Source organism: Epinephelus fuscoguttatus, linkage group LG2 (genome assembly GCF_011397635.1).
Source record: "Epinephelus fuscoguttatus linkage group LG2, E.fuscoguttatus.final_Chr_v1".
Taxonomy (NCBI): domain Eukaryota; kingdom Metazoa; phylum Chordata; class Actinopteri; order Perciformes; family Serranidae; genus Epinephelus; species Epinephelus fuscoguttatus.
Window position 1 is genome coordinate 37289944 of NC_064753.1, and position 23109 is coordinate 37313052.

At 41.6% G+C, this 23109-nt stretch overlaps 1 protein-coding gene across 1 annotated transcript in view; it reads right to left on the reverse strand.

Annotated features, from left to right (window-relative positions):
* Positions 1-4508: 4508 nt before the first annotated feature.
* tnfaip8l3 (tumor necrosis factor, alpha-induced protein 8-like 3) overlaps positions 4509-23109 on the reverse strand; it is a 33999-nt gene continuing 15398 nt past the window's right edge. Inside the window, exon 2 of the mRNA XM_049560839.1 lies at positions 4509-5655. Coding sequence (XP_049416796.1) covers positions 5093-5655 — 563 coding nt within the window. The 3' untranslated portion in view covers positions 4509-5092. The remainder of the gene's footprint in view (positions 5656-23109) is intronic.

Below are 23109 nucleotides of genomic sequence, written 5' to 3' on the forward strand. Positions count from 1 at the left end.
CAATATAAACTCTACAGCTGCACAGTTTTACACACTGCTTACTGCACACTGTGTCATTGTACTCACCCGTCTGAGTGTCATTCTACGAGTCTCCTGAACCATGAGTTCTCCTTAATTTGCTCTTGGTACAACTTCTTTGCTCATTCATTATTAAAGCTGATATAACCAGTCTGAGTCTCTCTGTCCCACTGCACTGCTCAGAGTTTGCAAACACTTTGAGCTGAATTAGGCTCTGCAGACACATCTGGGATTAACAGTCACAAACAGCAGAAATGCCTCCAACTCCCCAGTGAAGGTAGAAGTTCTCGAGTGAATGCCAAACTCATGGCTGGAGGATCCACTGTGAGCATTTAGCATGTTAGCTCCACTATAGTGCACCTGTTCGTGACGCAAAATTGTGGTGTTCGATTTGAGTCACCTGCTGTGCTGGCCCAGTGTTGCATTAAAGGACAACTTCGGTATTTTTCAACCTGGGCTCTATTTCCTCATGTGTATGTGTGCGTATGATTCGTGGGTACCACTTGTTCTAAAATTGGTTCAGTATTGAGCCGCGAAACAAGCTAAAACGGTAATGGGGGCAAATGCGTCCCGTATAAAAGTGCTTTTTTCGCCACTGACCGGTTCAGATCGCCAGTGCTATCTCTGTAAATAGCATATGGTAGCGGCCCTGGGGCCCTGAGTTTTTGGAGTGCTCAAATAAACAGGCCTTTTTCCCGAACGCAAGAACAGGATGTCGCGCAACACCCCGTACAGCTTTCGTAGGCTGCCTCTGTCAGACGGCGAGATGCTGAAGTTGTGGCTAGTTGTGCTACAAATGGATGCTAACACTCCTGTCCAGACACTGCGCCTTGCAGACCATCGGGTCTGCAGTGCTCACTTCTCCCAAGATGACTACTGCCAGCTGAAGAAGAGAAGACATCCAATTCCGAAACACCTCTTCCTCAAACGGCTGTCCCACGAGTAGAGAGAGCTACAGACACAGCGGAGCAAAGCTCGTGACATCACACAGCCCAGAGGTAAGGGAGAGGCTAAGTTAGCATGCTATTTACAGAGATAACACTGACGATCTGAACCGGTCAGAGGCGAAAAAACACACACTTCACACACACATACTCATTTACAATGCTGAGCGGGGACAACTTCCGCCTTTCTGCTCCAACACTGACTGACAGCTGACTCCACTCATTCACACTCACCACTGCCCCAGGGCCGCTACCATATGCTATTTACAGAGATAGCACTGGCGATCTGAACCGGTCAGTGGCGAAAAAAAGCACTTTTATATGGGACGCATTTGCCCCCATTACCGTTTTAGCTCGTTTCGCGGCTCAGTACTGAACCAATTTTAGAATGAGTGGTACCCATGAATCATACGCACACATACACATGAGGAAATAGAGCCCAGGTGGAAAAATACCGAAGTTGTCCTTTAAATCAGTGATGAATTAAGTTTTTTTTTTTTTTTTTTTTTTTAACTATGCTGAGGTACAACAACAATGCTGTTGTCTAACCATACCTCACAAGGACGTGATCTGTAATTGAATTACATTGTGTACTGTCCACCAAATGTTAGCCCTGAGAGGCTACAAAGGTCTGGTAACCTCACTTTTGTCCAACTCCACAACTTCATCCTTAAATTTGTTGCCTTAAGTCTTTACCCCCGACAGACGCTGACTCAAGTGACATCTCTTAAGGCAAATTATCAAAATGTTTTATACAACCTTTTTGTCACATATAGTCCTTTGCCCCAAGACTTGCAAACAGAATCTAATGTTTTGAATCAGTGTATCATTTAAGGCCTCTCTGTGGATGATTGAGGTTTCTCTATATTTGTGACAACCACCTGGTCTGACTGGAGTTAGTCAAAATATAAGAATCACAGAGTGTGTGTTTGGGAGGAGATGTAATATCGTGCACTGCTGACATGGTATTTATTTGACTTCTTCTGTTGTTTGTAAAAGCCCTTTGACTCAGTTTTGGGAAGGTCTAAACAAAGGCTGTCTCCAGAGAACGAGTCAGATAATAAGGACAAGAATTCCCTCTTCATATCAGACCCGGGGCAAACTGTAGGAGTTCAAAGACTGAAAGTGGTGATTTATGGAGCGAGGAAGCTTTGATATGTCGTCTATTTCCAGCCTTTTTCAAACACTATACAGAGTACATTTTATTCACTCAGTGATTTCCAAGAAATCCTGTGGGTATCTGGGACAAACAACCCTTTGTTTAGACACATCGATTCATTTTCTTCGATTCAGATTGCTATCTGTGGTCACCAGGTCTGTATAAATAGGTTGCATTTGAAGCATGGTCTTTGTTCCATTTGAGCAGTAGAAAAAGCCCCAGCTGTAACACAATAAAATCACTTTATGAGGTTTGAGATGATATTATTTTTGATTAGTTACACTGGTTTTTGTGACTGAATGTCAGCTGGAGTGCATCAGTCTCACTGAAGATAGTGATCTGTGTGAGGAGTCACTTCACCACTAGAGGTCTACGCTTTCCTCTTAAACACAGAATGAAGACACTCAAAATCAGAAGAGGAATGAGGTTAAAGAATGTATAAAACAGACAAAAAAGCACAAAAATCTTAACCACCCTTTTATTTGTTTTCATGCACATCGGTTTTTATGCAACTTAATTGTGGGTGAAATGCCACAGCACACCTGTCACACTGCCAGATCCTGGTTTGTAATTACCTTTTCATTTTCAGTTTTAGAAGCTGTGCTATTTTTACCAGCCTCAGGCAGATTACAGTGAAAGAGGCAGTATGTTCTCTGTGCTCCTCAAGGACATTTTCAAAAGGTCACATGTCCAGCAGCGGGGATCAAACATGTGACCTCCCAGCGCTGTTATCAACAGTTGTGCCTCTCTTTCAGCAGCTGTGTGTGTTGTGTGTGTGGTCTCGTTAAAACTGCACGTCTGAGAACTCTTTTGAGTTTAACATCTTCTAGTGAAGGAAATATTTAATCTGTTTTGTTCATATTTAAAGGAGAATTCCACCGTTTTTACTCTGACTAGGTCATTTTGTGAGTAACGAGCACAATTCAGCCTGTGAAAACAGTTGTATAATGTCATCATTAGGGGGTCATTTTCTCAGACTTGATGTCTTGGGAGTTATTTTTATTTGGGCTTGGGGACTGTGTTTCAAACTTGGTGCATGGACAGTGAAAAATGTCCGTTGATGGCAGGCAGTTAAAAGAAAAGATGCTATGGATGCATTATGGGAATTGCAGTATTCAGTGTTTTTAGAGCTTCACCCACACTAGGGACGAAAAGTTAGCATATCCTGGGCCATGCTGCTTTAATCTCTTTTTTTATCAGTCTCTTGGGCAATACTAATGTGGTGAAATACCCTTTTAAGATTGTGATTAGGTTCAGGGTGTGGTGATATTAGGGTTAAATGAAAAAAAAATCCACTTTGGAAAATATGCATAGTCACTGTTTTGCAGAGAGGATTGGTACAGCTCTGTGATCTAATATACAAATAGAATTACTCACAGACCAAAACTACATGCGACTAGCTGCTACTTAATTCACTAATGCTTCTGAATGTGTATGTGCTGTATCAAAGTACTACAGTGTTGAGTTTCCCTGCAGAATTTTGGAGGTTCGATAACAAAAAAGGCAAAAAAAATCCCAGTCAAATCCTGGACCACATTAAAAGATATGTGTGTGTGCATGTGTGGTCTCCTCCTGCTGTTACAGTTCTCTTATCAGAGTTTATCTACATTATAAATTATGTGTGTGACACACTTATCGCTGGAGATCTTGTCCAAAAAAAGAATGAAGGGCAATAAAAGTAAATGAGGTGCATGGTTATTGACACAAATGCCCTCTTACTGTTAATGTGCAATCACATTTAATAGACTACGACTTCATAGCTTGATACATATGCGTCTGGCTGACAGCGAGTACGTGAGTGCAAACAAAGGATCATCGGGTGGGTGGTCTGTTTTGTGTTTCTACAAAGAGACAGAGGCATAAAACTGGACTTCTTCTTAACTGGCTGCCAAAATAATTCAGCTGGAGTCACACCAAGCCACCAGTAATATGTTTTCCTGGACTGCAGAGCGGAGTAGACCAGAGGGCATCTAATGAACCAGAAATGACAAATCACTGATTTTCCTGCTCATTTCAAAATGAGTGTTGGCAAATTTATGCCTGGCGTGCATGTGGGTGAAATGGACGGGAAAGTAGTAGCTTAATGCACCATTTGTGGCTTAGTTTCCAGATCTGATCCACCCATGCATTTTCTGTCATGGTAGCTGTTTCCCCTCAAAAATAGGCAGCAAAAAGTTTAGTTATTTTAGTAAATATGAGGCAGTATTCTGAGAGGAACTGGTTAGCAGGCGAGCAAATCATTGTTTTCCTTCACACGTTCTCTAAGAAATGAGTCATAGGAAGAAATTGTCATTGTAACTGCCAACTCGAAGGAACAAACCCATCTTCCCTGAAACTTTTTTACCAGCTTAACATCGAGGTATTGTGTCAGAAGAACTGCAGAAATAATGTTTACAAGAAATCTTTAATAAAAGACAAGTGTTACACCCTTGTAGAGAAGATTGACACAGATACATAATACACACACCATGTCATAGTTGGTCTTATGTACAAACACATTATTCAAGCGAATCCCGTACAAACACATGTGCACACACACACACGCACACACATACGCACAAAGAGAGAAAGAGACCGATTACTACTACTGATTATCTTCCATATCCAACTATACCTAATGTATATTTTTTGGCCATTGGTACAGTACACTTTTGCACACAGAAAGGATGACTGGGACTGCTATAATGCAAACAACGTGATACAAGCTGTCCCATGGTGCAGCAATGATCCACTGAGTGGAAAAACAGTCTGAAAAAGTTCCCTCAATGAACCACAGCAGCGGGATGTTACAGCTAGCTTCGTGGAAATGGGTGAAGAAGAAGAAACGGGAAGACGAGAGCAAAAAGGAGGAAGAGAAAGTGAGCAGTCAGGGGTGAGCGATTGGAAAGGAAATAGAAGGAGGCAGGAGAGACCAGCGAGAGAAGGAGCAAGAGGAGAAGAGCTAGAGGTGAGAGAGGTCAGGTGTGTGAGGTTAAAGCGTTCCTTCGTCCAGCAGTTTGTTGATGCCATTGCAGATCTTCCTCAGGGAGAGTCTGTACTCCTCTCTGTCCCCGTACAGCTCGGCCAGGAACTCCCCGTGGGCAAAATGGTTGAAAACGTGATCGATGCGTGCGTGTGAGCGCGCCGTCAGGTGCTGCTCGACCAGGGTGTGAAGCAGGTCCCTGCACTCCAGCAGGAGCTCCGACAGAATATTCCTGTCAAAGGTGTACTCCACCTCGTAGAACGACACCGCTGTCATGGCCGCCTGGTTCATCTTCTTCTTGAAGCGCTCTACTGTATCCAGCTCGTCGGGGCTGAACTGGTGGTTGCGGTACAAGATGCCGATCTTCAGGGCGATCTTGATGACGTCCTTGATGATCTTGTGGGCCTCCTTTTTGCTCTTGGTGTACTCCCGGCTCGTCTTGTAGAGCTCGTCCAGGATCTCGCTGCTGGTGTCATCCGTCAGCATGTTGGCTACCACCATGGTTGCCATCTTGCTGAGGATCTTTTTCTGGGCCTGCAGGGCCAGAGAGCGAGAGTTGAAGCTCTCCTGTCCTGAGGGGAAAGAAAAAGAAAGACAAGTGGTTTGGGGTTAGATCAAGGGGTCAGAAATCATCACCATAAATATTTAAAGGAGCAGTGGAGAGACAGAACAAACAAAACAGAAAATGATCTCACTGAAGTAGCTTGCCATGTTCTCATACTTTAAAGCAATATTAATAAATTGTTTTGGCCACTTGGGAGCAGCAGAGCAAGCTGGAAACACGGCACTGACCTATTACCACTTATCCTCATTCAGTATTATACAAATTTGCGCCCCTACTGGTTTGGTTAGGATTAAGAGAAGAATCATGATTGGGCATTGTCATGTTACATACTTAATGTAATGTAATGTGACATGACATTACATATGTGGGTACAAAAATACCTCAGTGCTGACTCTTCATTTCAGATGGGACACAAACAGTGGTCTCCTGAGTCACAGTCCTGTGTTTGTTTGACCCATCCATCATTACAACCTAAGCAGATTTTGTTGCTGTTTATATTACATCAACTGACTACTTTCTTTGCTCCCAACAACCTGCAGTGCATAGGTCACATGATCATAGCCTCCTGGCTCAAGATTACATGGGTTATATATGAATTGTAGTGCATTAGTTTTCATAGGTACAAGTACGAACAGCAAATGAGACCAGCCTGGTGACCTAATAGAATTGATATGGCTTATGTGACAGCAGACTTTTTGCCTATTCACAGATTCAGCAGACACAGAATAACATTAGCATTACTTTGGAGTCTTGGTTGCGTCCCGCTGATGAATGAAAGCTCAATATTCATTCTCCTTTTAGCTCTATTTTGATTTCAACCAACTGCCTAGGGACACTTCACCCCCAAATCAAAAATACATGACTTTCTTCTTATCTTTCAGTGTAGATTGCTTTGGTGTAAGTTGCAGAGTTTTTGAGATATTGACTGTAGAGATGTCCACCTTCTCTCTAATGTAATGGAACAAGATGTCACTCAGCTCAAAGCACCAAAAATACATTTGAAAAAGTCAACAGCAATGTCTCTTTCCAGAGGTCATGGCATGATAATCCACAGACCTTGCTGTGAGCAGCTTCATGTAGGAACTATTTTCTTTCTACAGGCTTACACCTGCCAACTGTATCACCGCGCAGACGGAAGCATGCATCTACTCATGGACGAGAGACTTGTGCCAGGTGAGTTAGCAGTAGATGCACGCTTCCCTCTGTGCAGTGATGTGATTGGTGGGTGTAGTCTGGTAGAAAGAAAATAGTTCCTACATGAACCTGCTCATAAGAAGGTCTGTGAATCATCTTGAGTAACTGAGTCATTATTTCTGGAAAGAGACACGGCTGTTAGGTTTTTCCAAATGTTTTTGTTTTGGGCGCTTTGAGCATCACAAACCGAGTGCCATCTAGTTCCATTTTATTGGAGAGAAGGCAGACATCTTTACAGCTAATATCTCCAACACTCTGCAATTCACACCAAAACAAACTAGACTGATAAAAAGCACCACAGGTAAGATAAAAAATGATGTATTTTTTATTTGAGGATGAACTGTCCCTTTAACAGCCAAATATTACACTATGTTCTCAATAGATTTTGACAAAATAAATGGTGTTGAGAACATTACACTGATTGAGAAAGCTAATCTAAATCTGGCCGAAAGCAAATATGTAATTAGGACATTAGGTTAATTAACAGATTAACACAGTCTGCTGTGCCTTTAAGAGACAGATATTAGATGGATAAACTCAAGTATTACTTTATAAATACACAAGACTGAACACTGGAAGAAGATAGAGCACTGACTACAGTACATTTTGGTGCATGTTGTTATTATAGTCTTTAACCACCGCCCTTAAATTTCAGTGTGTTTACACGTAACAGCTGACTTCCATCTGGACAAACAGGCTTTTGCAACTGTGTTCACCCATTGTAATACAAATACGGGTCCTTCCTTTCCACTGTTTTCACTGACATTACTTTGTCCTTCCTTAAAGAACTCTGTGTGCTGAAAAAAAGTTGGATTTTAAGTACAGATTTTTTAGTTATTCAGAGAAAGACTTTTTTTCTATCTTAGTTACACAACTTGCGGTTGTGTAACAAGCTAATTGGTAGCAGTATTTTAATGTGATCTCACTATGAAGGCACAGCACTGATGCTAACTGCTCTTGGATGATTCAATTTATTTTGGCATGAACAAAAGGCTCATCCTCCAGTCCACTCCAAACTTGGATATACAAAACTGTTGTCGACTAAAAGTTTATTTTACAAAAAACAAAACTGTACTTTGATTTAGAAAAAAAAGTTAACAGAAGTAACTCAGCACAGAACACAGCCTAAGAAGAGAGGGCTGAGGAGTAGATGAAACGCACTGCGGCCACATTCAACACAGGGCGGCGTCCTTCCTGGAGCTGCCTGTGGTGTGGTTGGCTGACTATGGGAGGAATGATTATCTGCTCTGGATAACATCAAACAGCTGTGCACCGATAAGAACCTCATTGCACACTGTCTCTACTCAGACCGATCACGGTTTTATGTCCCACTGCAGTCGCAATTTATCATAGAGGAGAACATCAAAAGGCTGACTGTGTCATCATACACCGATTCCAGCAGCTTAACATGTGTCTGTGTAAATGTGAGGAGTGGGAGGATGGCGAGGGGTTTTATTTAGGTGCCACCCAGCTACAAATTACACACCAGATAACTCCTATTATGATTAAAGCCAGGAAAGAGGCCTCACTTTTTTCCTCCTGTTCCCTGGGCACATTGTCAGCCTCGTCCTCCTCCACATGTATGTCCAGAGAGAGAGAGAGACAGAGACAGCGAGAAAGAGAGTGTGGACGGGGGCGTCATTGCCCAGCAAGCTCAGCACAGAACAACAGATGAGCCAAAATTCAAAGACACCTGCTTTTTTGTAATTATGATTTTTTATCAAAACAGACAGCTATGCAGAATTCATCACCACATAATCTGCGTGTGTGTCTATACACAGTATGTGTGTCACTTAAACACATGCATACACAAGAGGTCGAATGCTGCACAACAATTGTTGGAAATCTGATCCGTGGCATTTCGTGTGAATGTACAGAAGTGACATTTCACGTGTTGGTCTGAAGCTAAATGGCATTTCATGTACATATAATTAGCCCGCTGTGACATTTACAGCTAATAAGGCAGATGTCCTTGTCTACAGTCATTTCCCAAAACAAGAGATCTGAAGTACTGCTTCTTTGTGCAGCTTCATGAGAGTGGGGGTGAGACCTATTGTATGTTAGACAAAAGTGGAGTGGGTGAGTATGAAGATGTCAAACCTGCAGAAATAAAGTTTTATTAAAGCCTTTGTTGTGAAGTTAAAAAGGAAACTGAAGGTAAAAAGACTCCTGACTGTGCCATTATTTCTACTTCTTCAGATTTGTATTTCATTTTTGTTTTTATGGGCCACTTGGGGGCAGCAGAACAAACTGGAAACATGTTATCACCGACATATTAGCTAACATTTACCAATTCACACATTGCAGACATTATTTTATTGTTTTATCCTCTTCTTCTAGCTCTGTTTTGGTCTCCACCATCTTCTGAAGGAAATATCCGGCTCTTTAGTTGCCAAATGATTCATTTTCTTGTCCACCTGCCCTTTAATGCTGGGAAAGTAGCTAAAAGTGGGTTTATCCAACCCAGCCTCCAGGAAAATGTTCTCAGTGTACATTTCTGCAAACCACAGATACCACAGATAATGTACATTTAGACATTATTTTGTAGTGATACGTTAAAACTTTACATTTCTCAACAATGCTGTGGTGAAGGTGTCTTTAGGTTTAGGCACAAAAACCATTTGATTACGGTCTGTTCTCATTCCCAACTCATCTAAAGCTAATGCTTTGTCTGTGATTTTGGCAGCAGACGTCGAGGCATAAAGGCATTTTTTGCGGTGATGTGATATGCTGCTGGGCGCCGTCGATTTCTAACAACACAGGACGGCGTCAGTTTGAAACGCCGCTGGTAACAACATAATATAAGGAGCTGGAAGAATTCCTAGAGGGTAGGTGGGTCCGGGAGGCCACTGTTCACGTCGCATGTGAATGTTGAGTCAAACCAAGATGTTTTTTTCTAAACCTAACCACGTGCTTTTCTTGCACAAGGAAATAAACGTAAATACGGGATGTTTTACAGACATTGTAAGTTCATTTGAAAAAGACTGTATGCATCAAATGAGCAGAAACTGTACATTATTTTATACACACAAGTGTATTTTGAAAAGACAGAATGTATGTAACAAGCGTGAATTGACACGCCAATCTGGAACATCAACAACAGATGCAGGAGGATACCTAGTGCTTCATATGTAGACGTGAAGTCAACTTACACAAAAAATCTGACATGTTGGGATGAGAACGTGTTGTCATGAAAAGAAAAAAATCATGTTTTGACTTAAAACAACCACTCTGACACAAACGCAAGTGGAAAAGCAGGGATGGATAGGTAAAAGGCAACCATGCTTGGTTGCTCAAACACCGCTGAAAAATGCTGTAATGTGTCAGTGAAAAATGCCCAGGTCTGGTGGCTCAGATGCTGCTGGGAAACACAATGATGTGCCGCTATAAACACCCAGGTTCGGTGCCACTAACACCAGTAGAAACACCTCAAATGATTGCAAAAAAAACCCCACTTTGTTGTTCTCACAGTGGTATGCACCTTGGCACCCACCTCAACTAGGTGTCACACCATCCACCATCCCCTCCAACGTACCTGTATTTTGCAGAAATGTTCAAAGCCAGCATTTTCTAATGGTGGTTGGGCTGGTTTATAAAAGCCTTTCCTCTGCAGCACATGAAAACAACATTAAGTGGCGAGACTGAACCAAAACTTTTTTAATTGTGGGCCACAAAACCAAAACAATAAGCTGAAAGATGCTAAAACTCACTATAGAGCTGATAAAAATATTGATAAGTGCAGCTTTATGTGAACTGGAATCACTGATCGAAGACAGTAATCAAAAAGTTAATGTGCCATAAAAAATAAGCAGATTAGTGGACAGTTTATAAATAAATGTTATGTGCTGTTTGGTGTGTGAAAGGATCCATTTATAATGGATGTTATGATACACTGTGACCACAAAATACAGTACTAGGAACCAACTTCAATGACAAACAAATTCTTGACGTTCTACAGTAAACATCAGTCTGTTGCAAATGAGATAGTGTCTGTTTCCTGCAGGCTGCTGTTCACAGACTTCTCTGTAAATGTAAACTATATGGCCTGAGGTGATGCATCCATGCATAAAAACACTACAACGGCAACACGGTAGTTTCCATGATATTTGTATAGCAACACCAAGACATATAACTACGGCTCTCATTAGGCAGATCTGTGGCTCTCATCAACAGGCTCTCTTTGTCACTGTTATTTCCTGTTTCTCTGAAGCAGCTCTTTGTTCCAGTGTCCCTCTGATATTCAGAAACCCAACTGGATAGATTTCTGAAACCCTGGCACACTAATAAAGGTGACAGCTTGCTCCATATAAAGACGGCCTTGTCAGACCAATGGTCGTGCAGGCGATTTGGATTTGGATCCTACCAGTATGTGTGACCAGTGGCTTTCTAAGTGAATTTCTTTACTGTGCAAGAGACGATCTGTGACTCGCAAGGCAAAGATCAGTTTCATATAACTTAAGACAGTGCTGCATGAAAAGGAAGCGTTCGGATCTTTTCTGTTTTTAGTGGCGAGCTAAAAGTAGACTAATTATTCTCCTGCCACCCCCCACCACACAGCCTGGAGCCTGTTTCTAAGGACCAGCAGGTGGCTATCGACTCACTTGCCATGACCCCTGTCTCAAGTCTGTTTGCACATCCCAGAGTGGCGAAGAATGTAAGCAAAAATGAAGGAGTGTGGGGGAAAAAACACAGTGAAGAATGGACACGAGGCTGCTTGAGGTGTGAGTCAGAGTGCTGGGGAAGGAGGTGGGTGATTCAGAGTCTGGCTGGAGATTTTAGCACATACAGTAAGTGAGCGTAGATGATTATAAGCATGCACATGGAGACACTGAGAAGTCCGCTCTCTCACACACTCACATACAGCCTGTCACCCAGAGGCTGCGATGAGTGACATGCATGAGCCAGAGTGTCAGAAAGAGTTAGAGAGGAGTACAAGCTGTCAGCAGAGAGATGGCCAGAAAACTGTCTCTCCTGCTACTTATCTCTCTCCTGCTTTCACACTTTACCTCCTGCCTGCTCATTATTTTCGCACTCGTCCCCAAGTGTAAAGTTTTCACAACATAAAGTGAGTATTCTGCATAGCATGTGGGAATACGTTACTGAAAACAAACCAGAAGCAGAGTCCTCCACCAATGCCGGGCCAGTCGTAGGAGCCATCGGCCCATCAAAGTGGTTACATAAGAGTGTTTTGGGAGTTGGTGGAGTTTACTTTTAACATCAGATTAGTAAGGTGCTTGCTGCTCTCTGGCCACGGCTGTTGACTAGACAGTCTCTCTTTGTTCCGCCTGATGTTTTTAGAGCGCTGAGTCAACAGTTTCTGCTGCGCTGCATCAGAACATACAGTGTAGAACATGGAGAGCAGCCAAACCTGCCCCGCTAAAAGGTGGTACCCTGCAAAAAATGTCCATCTGGATTCATTTATTTTCATTTCAGTCCGAGACACGTACATCAATGAAGTGGCCATTTATGGCAAATACAGTAGAGCTATCAAAAAGCATCACTCATCTCCCTTTGAAGTAATCATTTGAGATTATGGTAAATATCTTATTGTTTCCTAGTGGAGAGTTATGGCATATTCACACAATCACAAACTGTGCATGCACCTTGCCATTACTGAGTACACAGGAGTGTGCACAGGGGAGTTCAAGTTGGTGAACATTGACCAGAGCTGCACTGACTTTATAGGTGCAGCCAATCGCTGTGTTGCACTAAAGATGAATGAAAAACCAATTAATTACGTTGCTGAATTTTCAAAACGGTACAAAACCAAACAGGCTTCGCATCAAGACCAGACAGGAAGAGATATTTTTCATCATTTTTTAAATCAACTACTTCAGTCAGCACACCATGGACATTTACAAGCGCCGTCAGCAGAGACTTACAGCCATCTGTAAATCAAATCACCTGCCAGTACAACCCCATCTTTGTCTTCTTCTGTCCGTCTGTTTTTTCCATATGCTCTCAGTCACCAGTTAAAATAAACTCTTAAAGATAACTCCTTTAGCCAGCAAACTTTTCTAACTTTTCTATTCCTACTCCAAGCCTATCTGATTGTGTCACCTCATCTGTGGTACGCAAAACGCTCACAATCACTCAAGATCATCCAGTCCATCAGTACTTTATCTCGCTGTCTTCTGGATGCAGGTATACTTATGTACAGAGGGGCCTGTTTCAGTAAGAGTTTCATTCCCACAGCCATATCAACTCTAAATAAATAACCGTCCTTTTGATTTGATTCAGTCTGTGGTGTGTCAAATGCCTTTGTCTCTTTTGTGCCTTATGTGTCTGTGATATGCATTCTGTGTGTCTTGTAGCTATGCACTTGCTGTAGAAAAGTGCTGCCATCTGTTTGTTACAAAGACACTGTTTGAGTCTTAGGATTGTGGCTAAGGTGGTGGCATTTAGTTATGTTAAAGCACCACTTTACACACCTTCAGAGGAGAAGATTTATACAGATATTCTAAGTGTACAGTGAGGCTACACCCAGCATCCTTTTAGCTCAGCTTAGATTAGCACAGAAGCTGGAAACAAGTGGAAGCTAGTCTCGCACTGTCCAAAGGTAACAAAATCCAAAGCTAAAAAAATAAGTAATCTGTCTTTAAAGGTTAAGTGAGCTGATCCTGGCCCCTTAGCACATTTATTATCTGTGTAAAGCGATATAACTCTAAATGAAATGATTGCTAATCTGGACACTTTGTGCAGCGTGCTGCAGCTGGGCTGTGAGACGTGGTCCTGAGGCTTGTGTTGGTCTCGTTCCAGAGTAACCAGAGGAATGAGCCATTAGCAGGACCAGCAGCTAACACTGATGAGGGCCGACTGGCCTTTACCGAGTCAACGCTGGAGGCACTTGTGTGCTTATCAGCTGGACCGCTGCAGAACACACACGTCTGAATGAGGCTACTGAGTAAGTGTGTGTGAATGTCTGTGTGTGTCTGTCAGCGGCTGCTTTTCGTGTGTTGGTTTTCATGTCTCGACCGCAGAAAAGCAACTTCAGGTAAATAGAGCACAGTCAGCCATCATCACAGTTTATAAGAAGGACTACTTATTTACAGTGTTGATCAAAGATATTGATAGCAATTACTCAGCTGGTCTGTGTTCAGCCACTAACCAGTCAAGTTAATTATCAAAACAAAGACAAAAGCCAAGAAAATTTAAAAGAAAAATCCTATAAAATAAAGTCAGTGATTTTCACAAGCAGAAATATACCCACGTCACTTATACACGTGTAAATGGGTACGTATTTATGTGTATACATATGAAGATAAAGTACTGAACAGCATAACTGTTGCACTATTTAATGGTACCAAAACCTGAACATTATTCATCTGACACATGTACCAGGTCTGTGGAACCTTACTCATCCATTGGTTTGTGGACTCCAGTTTTAAAAGCATCTAGTTTGGCATTTTGGTCGTCACCATCTTGGTTTTTTGGAGCCAGAAGTGACTATATTTGGTGCTGCGGAGGAGTGAGGGGTGAAAAGCCGAGGACACTATCGCACACAGCCTGTCACTTACAGTGGCCTGCCCTTAATTACGTGTAAGCCTTAATAAAATGTGAACAGGGGAGTTATATGAAGATTCACCCATGTACAGCTGTCATGATAGGAGTAAATAAGCTTTAGACACCAAAATTGTTTTGTACTAAGTTGTTAACATGTTTATTTCTGCTGTAAAGTTGGGAATTTTAACACGGGGGTCTATGGGGGTCAAGTGGCTGTTCGAGGAGCTGCTGTTTTTGGCACCTCCGCGTTGGCTTCATTTTCAGCCCCGGGGGTTGTCGCTAGGTTGAGTTTCAACAATTTGTTTTGCTTTGTTTGTAAGTGTTATATGTGACAATTCGTGTACATATCTACATATTCTTCAAATCACTCAGCCAAACTTAAACTATTAACTCCACCTATGCTGCATAGATTGTGTAAATCTGTTAAGCATCAAGTGAAACAGTCAAATTGTTGAAACTAATATGCTCTTGAAATGTTACAGATCTCTCTCTCTCAAAGCAGACTCTAACTGTCCCTGCTTGACGTTTTACTGATTCTTCCTGTTCCGAACTGTGAGTCCTTTACTTCTGCAGCCACTAATGACACGATGTTTGTGCTTTGAACCATTCAGAGCTCCTGCAGTGCTCAAGATCCTGACAGTATCAGGTATCTCACACACACACACACACACACACACACACATGCATAAGGAAACACAATGCCGGATCAGTGCTTTCCTGTTTGGGGTTGCTAATGACAACATGCTCATGTTTTGTATTGGAAAAAAAACAGGTCACACTCACTGTACAGGTGCATGGGATGTGTTTTTTTCTTTTTCTTTTTCTTTTTTCAGACAGACACAGATACGTCTGTTCACCACCTGCTTGTATGCGCTCCCACAACAGAAAAAGGTGTCCCCACACAATTGGTGTATGGATATTAGCACAGGATGAACATGTCGCATGTGACATCGTTTTATCACTCTTCGCACCGGACACTCCCTCCTCTAAACATTATTAGTTCAAACATTAAAGGTTGCTGACAGACAACATGGCTCAGAGATGCAGAAAGGTAAGACAGGTTAGGAGTGTTTTTGGTGAATCATGAACAAAAACGCCATTGAGCTCTGCAAAACCTCCGTCCAGTTGTAGACTGTCACCAAAATCCCCTGGTGTGTATTTTATTTCCATGCAACACCTATTTTCCATTCATGGGCAGTCATGTATTTGTACGTAAATAGCCAACACATCCCTCTCTGAAATAAAATGGCTGCCAGGTCATTCTTTGCACCCTTTAAGTGCTAAAACAGCAATAATTTTCCAGACATGTTCCTTTTCAGATATTTTCTTTTATAAGGGAAACAGCAGTGCTGTGCCAGTACGCTTTTGCTTCATCTGTTCTGGACTTCTGTAGTAGTTGCACACATTCATATTTCATATACAAGAGACAGACTTTAAAGTCTGTCAGCTTGTGTGCTCATGCTGTGGCAACAAGTCTAGGAAAAGCCCTCAGTAATAAAGTGTGTCATCCATCAGCAGCGCCATTTCACAGAGTGAACGCAACATTAACAACATATCAATACCAAGGAAATGTCACGGAAAAAGAGAAGTAAGAGACATAAGCATGTGTGACAGCTTGACTTCCTCTTCTTTTGCCTTGGCCTTTTTGTCTCCTTTTGGTGTCCAATGAGAGAGTCGCAGCAGACTCTCTGGCTGCGTTTACAAGGCTTGAGGAAAACAATGGAGCAGGTCATTCAGCAGCAGTAAAGAGGTTTTAATAGCCTGCAGGGTTGGTGTTAAGCAAGCTTGAGAGGCCAACGGACTGGAGTGGGGAGGTGAGGGATGGTGAGCTGTGCCAGCTGGTACCAGAGCTCCACTAGCAGTGGTGGAAGAAATGTTTAGACACTTAACTAAAGTAAAAGCAGCAAAATCACACTGTAAAAATATTGTCTTTAAGAATACTTCACCTGCAAATTACTCACTGCATGCTGTGTTAAGTTTGTGAAGAAAACTTTTTTTTTTCTTGCATGCCTCCATGGTAAACGAAGAATCCAAAAAAGGCAATCATTCTACATTAACTGAAGTAGATTGGGACCACGTTTAAGAACAGCAAAACTATATTAAAATATTAATTTACAAACTTTCACACAACTCAAGCAGTCTAATCTAAGTCTCATTTATCCAGTTATTTGCTCAGTACTTCCTAAACACATGCAATTTCTCTAAAACATTGGGATTTAAAACACTTCCATGTAGGAGTAGCGTGCCCTTAGCATGTATGTGTGTACAAGCTCTGCTCAAGTAGAATTCTAACACACACGCGTGCCCATTGTTCCCACTCAGCCATAAGTGAGACTGTTTGTACTTATGTGTTTCAAATCAAAATGTTTTAGCAATAATGCATGTGTTTGGGAAGTACTGGATCAAGCAGCAACCTCCAGGGCTGAAAAATGAAGCCAACACTGAAGTGCCAAAACTGCAGTGCTTTGAGTGACCACTTGAGGCAGGCTCCTGAAGCCAGTCAATCTCCAAAGACACCTGAGTTACAGTGCCCAACTTCAAAGTGGAGTTGAAATATGTTTACAGCCTGAGGCAACAAACTGTTTTGGTCCCTATGGCTAATTTATGACAACTGTACAGATGTGAATCTTTTTATATTTCACCTGTTTACATTTTATTACGGCTTAAAGTTATGCATAATTAAGGGCTGGAGGCTTTGAGTGATAAGTGTCCTTGGCTTCTCAGTCAGATCCACCCCTCGCTCCTCCACAGCAGCAGCCTCTCGCCCAAATATGGGGACATCTGGCTCCACAAAACCAAACTGGCAACCACAGAAATGTCGAACTTGATGCCTCACAACTGGAGTCCACAAACCAAAGGGTGACGTCATCATAGCTACATCCATTATTTTTACAGTCTATGGACTGGATAAATTAAACTTGGCTAATACTGCACGGGTTGTGTGTCAGTTTGTCAAGTGATGTTTTGATATAGTTTAGCTGTTGTTAAACATGGTCCCTGTTTATTCAAATTCATTAAGAATGCTTACCTTTTTTGTATTCTCGGTTCACAGTGGAGACATGAGAGACAAAGTTTTCTCCACGAGTTCAATGTAACACGCAGTGAATAACTGATATACAAATGGTCTTTTTGTGGGTAAAGTATTGAGTTACAAATACAAGTCCTGCATTAAAAAATGTATCTAATGTATGTAAAAGTGTAAAAGCTTTAGCAATTAAAAGTACTAAAAGTATCAAAAGTAAAAGTATCCATGCTTTATACACATTAGTATTCAATTGATGAATCCTAATGTATAATTTTTAAAACTAATTATATGTTTTCTGAAATAACTAGTAGCTAAAGATGTCAGGTAAGTGTGAAGTAGTAAAAAGCACAATATTCTCCTGTGACTTGTTGGGGAGTACAAGTATAAAGTATATACTCAAGTACAAGGACATTCAATTGTATTTATGTACAGTGCTTGAGTAAATGTACTTAGTTACTTTCCACCACTGTCTATAAATGGAGCTGGAGATTAGATGCATATATTTTCCAGTGTCCCTCTCTGCAGGCTTTGTGTTTATCAGTTCACCTCCACATGCACACAGCCATATATTAAATTTTAGTATTAAATAGAGTGTGTAAAGATACATCACGATGCAGGCCTTCGTACACAGGAGAGAGCTACAGAGGCATACAGGCAGTGGAGCAAATTGAGGCTTTTTTGTCTTTTCATGTCTCTCTTCCGTTTACTCCGGACCAGCAAAGGCTCCGTTCTGGTGTATTTTTGACTCCCACAGTGCTCCAATCAGAAGATGACTCAAACACACCACCCCTGCTCACTCTCTGTCTGCTGCAAATGCATGTGTGTGTGTGTGTGTGTGTGTGTGTGTGTGTGTGTGTGTGTGTGTGTGTGCTTCCACTAAGAGAAAGAGAGCCAGACTCAGTACGGTGTCGTGCATTGATGTGCATTATTCATGACATGTAAAATCTGAGTCTGAGCCAGTTTCCAAAGGGCACTCTGGCGCTGAACGAGGTCATTCACTGTGCCATTAACAGCTGCTCAGGATGTAGAGGGGCATTCGCACCTTTAGGGTTAATAAATAACTCCCTTTTAATACTTTAATGACACTCATTTTGTGTGAAGTGGGGTTACAGAGTTTAAAGTTCAGTTCCTTATGTGGATGTGGGTCATTTAGTGTCTCTGGCTGAAACTGGAATGCACAGGTTACAGCCAGCTCGTGTTTTACTGGAAGAAAGTGCAATAGCAGGAAATACAGATTTATCTCCCTCATAGATCCCCGAGGCTCGTAAAAAGGCACACTGCCAACTTTGTGTAAAACACATGACAAACTCATGCAAGAATCTTTGTCTGATAATGGGTTGTGCAGGTGTAATCCGTCTCTGCTGGAACCTATCGTATTCGTCCTGAACGGGGAACATGAATGAGGTGAGGCACAAAAGGTGCATCACACTTGAGAAACACAAATATAGATGGAATAAATACAGGTTGAGGCATCATAAAAGTCAGCAGGTAAACAAATGGCTGTCAGTAAAAATCGTGTTGATAAAGTGCTGCATTCACCTCGCTGTTGGCCTGATACTGTGAGTCACATTTTATGATCTTTTTGTTAGAGGTTGGTGTGAATTTTATCCTGATAAGAGGAGAATAAACAGCAACTGAGCTGCAGTGGTTTCCTTTGATAGCCTCGCCACCAGCGTAGAAATCCAACACAACTTTGTACTTGACTTGATAAATCTGTTGTGCTGAAATATCAGTCAGTATAAGCTCTTTTTGGATACGTTTGTATCATGATATTATTGAAATTCACCAGAGCTCAGTATAGGAAAATATGAGAAGATACAGTACATTTGACGTAGGTTAGAAACAGAGATGCCTTTATATAGCTTATGTTGTTTGTGTGTCATCTGTTAAACATCCCACTCAGTGCATATGTTGGTGAAAATGTTTGAATTAGCAAAATTATTGGATTTTAATTTATGTTTTTACGCTATAAATGTTCAGATCTATTAAAAGCTTTCACACATTGATGTCGGTATTTGCTCTAATAATGCATTATCAGTCAGGTTCTATTTATAAGAGCTGCTTATACACATGTTAATTGTTCATCTCAATTATTACGTTGTTTGTGTGTTGTGATGACATTACATAACATGATGGCTGTGTATATTTGATCTGCTCATTGTAAGTGAATTATGCTACAACGATTATTATGCTTTTCTGTGTGCTATAAAAACAAGCCCATAATATTTTATATATTGAGGTCAGGTGCACAGATTATATATAGAGATTCAGCTGATGTTTGCATGTTTAAATCTGTAGGAAGACAACTTACCTAAAACAAGCAGAGTGCTTGGATGATTAAACAGCATGTCTCACACCCCCTTAAAGAAGTATTTCACTGCTGGAAAGATGGCCTTTTAATAAAACTAGGATGTCTATGCAGTAGAAGGATGCAAATACTTTTGAAACTGGTGCTACAGAACCAGAGAAAACACAAAAAAAGGATGCTTTTGCTCAAGAGGGAGAAAACCTACAACTACCAGAATGCAGTGCACTTCGCCAGACCAATAAATCTTGTTTTAGAGTTAAACTGTGAGATAAAATTTGAGTCAGAAAATATTTGAGGCCAAAAATAGGCAACTCAGTGACAGAATCTTGGTTTATATTTGGTCAGCGCTGTCTACTTCAATCTCAGTTTTTTCAGCCTCCATTTTCACTGTGCAGGAAACAGTATGGCACCCACTTCCTATTCACAACTCTCACTACTACAGCTAAACACAGAATGAAAATATGTTTCTTAAAACATTGTTGGTGAGAAATAGGCAATACAGTAACATAATCTTGATATGTATTCGATCAGTACTGCCTAGGTTTATTGTTTGATCCAATTTCTGTGCAAGTTTAAGAGAATGACAGAGGGATGGGTTTGTCTCTCTATCTGCTTCTATGCTCTTTGTGTCTGCATTGGCAGCATGGGTGGCGGGCAATACGAAAATTCAAAAGTGCAGCCTGTAGTTCAGGCAACAGCCTGAAAGCCAGCAAAACTCTGCTGGATGACAAAAGTTTCGCCAGAGTTTTGCCGGGGGATGAGGAGGAATATCTCAGCACTAGTTAGATGGAGGGAAATTTACCACAGTTCATTCAAACAGACTACCGACATTGTTTTGAAAGCTGGTTGAAGTATCACTTTAAGCCTCAGTTATGGTAAATGAACTTGCACTTATCTTCTGACCACTCAAAAATTCACACGCACTCACACACTGAGGGTGGGGTTCAGTCACTTGCCTAAGGATACTTAGTCATGCGGACTGGAGGAGCTGGGGACCAAATCACTGATCCTTCAATTAGTGGACAACCTCCTGTCTAACTCCTGAGCCACATTGTGTTTGCCAGAAAGATGGTCGCATGGAGCTGAGCTGACTCTGAATCCTGAAGAGGAAATGTTTGGAGTGTATAGAAAACTCAAGTCTAAAGCATGTTTCTTCAAATTTATCTGCCCATCTGCATCTGTGTAGTGGGAAAATGTGGGATGTGCATGGATAGAGGGGAACCCTGCGGCACAGGAACCCCGCAAAGGGATGGGTCTGATGGTCGTCACTTTGGCTGTGCAGATGCGTCAAACCTAAGTCAAGCATTATCCCACAGCTTTCCACTGTTAGAATTGTGGTGTCTGTGGTTACCAACTTCAGAAACGCACCATCTGACATTTGCCTCTAAAGTATGATTTGAACTTCCGTCTCTTTTCACATGATCTCTGACTGTGGCTGTTTGGAACAACCACATTTTGCTTTCAGGTGCTTTTGGATGACATGTTGTACTTGTTGCTTCAAGTATACTGAATCCTTCAGAGATAGTCAAAACAAAGACATAACAAGCAGAAATGAAGATGGTCCACTTCAGGATGCTCTCCATGTATTAATCAGAATACATGCCAGTGGGCAGCAGAGCAATGTTTGATTCAGCATTACTGGCAAAAGCATAATGGATGCAAATTACAGCAACCTGTTGGGAGTATTTCTCAATAAAAGCAAATTGATGTATATTAATGTAGCCGTGATGAAGAGGTCTTATACATAGACCGAGACAGTGTTTGAACCTACAAGTGTGTTTATGCTGGGACTGGTCTAAGTGTCTCTACTGTGACTAACAGTCCAGGGAAAAGCACTTAGGAGCCTCTCTGAGTCAGGAGGGACACAAGAACAGATTGCCTTTGGCCGCGGCACAGCCTTATTTAATGCTCCATCCCTCATCTCTTTCTTTGCCTCTCTCTGTCTCTTAGTTTTAATGGCCATGTCCCTGTAGAGCTGAATCAGAGAGATGAGGCGAAATGAGGCAGTGGCAGGAGACGTCTGATTGATTAATGCGTCGCTAGCTTGATCGCCTGTCACAGGGAACGGGAGAAGGGGAAAGGGCGAGGGAGAGGGAGATATCAGCGATTTGACCCCCACCTTTAGCGCTGGCCTTGGCTTTCATCACAGTCACTCCTCGTTATAAGGACCAGAGAGGCAGCTGGTCCACAGAGACTGAGAAGTGGTATCCAGGACATCCTGTTAGGACACAGCGTGGACTGCAAGGGCCCTGTGAGATCTCTACCCTTTGACCTCTCCTCTGCTGTAAAGCTAATGTCTTCACCAGCTGTGGTTCGCTCATGCCTGCCATTGTTTAGCTAGTAAAAACACCAGGCCACAGTTAGCTGGTTAGCCGGGCATGGGAACTGGCTGCAGGCTGTCTCCCCTCTCTGCCTCCCTCCTCTGGGAGCCTCTCTGGAAAAGTACTCTGCCACGATCATCAGCTGTCAGGTGGGCGGTGGTTGAAATACTGAACATTTCCACATGAATAAATAAATGTCTACTGGTAATTTATACAAAACAACAATAATTCAGACTGTAGCTAGATTTTGCTTCAAACAACCGCTGTTAGGTGAGTCTCTGAAACTGTCTTGACTCACAGGAAGTGATGCTTTTTACATTTTTGCCAGCGACTAAAGTGGTTAAGTATGTTTGGAAGACAGTAATGACAAAGTGGGCAGATAACCACAGTAACTGGACAAACACAGACAAGAGCTGCAGCTACAGTCAAACTTCACTGTTTGTAGTGCAGGGACATTTAATGAGCGATTGTTTTCTGTTAGCATTCTAATCATATCTTCATGTTTTCCAAATGAGACTACAAGAAAAGATGACCTATATAATATGGCTCATACATTGTAATGAAATTCATGCATGGTAAAAAATATTGTTTTTCCTGGGAACTCTTCCTTTTAATACACATGTAATCTGTGTATGGAAACATACAAATGTGAATGTGTAGTATTATGTAAATACTTGCCCACTGCCCACTTAACATACACGTACAGTTATGTAGGTGAGGTTTAGGGAAAAGAATCATGGTTGGGTATTGTCACGTGAAGTACTTACTATAAAGTGACGTGAGCTTGGTTTAGGAAAGTAAAGTTAATTAGGAAAAGAATCATTGTTGGGTATCGTCATGTGATGTATTTATTGTAAAGTTATGTACTCAACGTTAAGTTATGTAGTTTAGGTTTAGGTTAAGAATAACGGATGGGTGTTGTCATGTTACATACTTAATGCAAAAGTAAAGTTACGTAGGTTAGGTTTAAGAAAGTAAAGTTAATTAGGAAATGTATCGTGGTTGGGCATTGTCATGTGATGTATTTATAAATAAAGTTATGTAGGTTACGTTTAGGAAAAGAATCATGGTTCGGCATTGTCACGTGACATAATTTTTGTAAAGTTATGT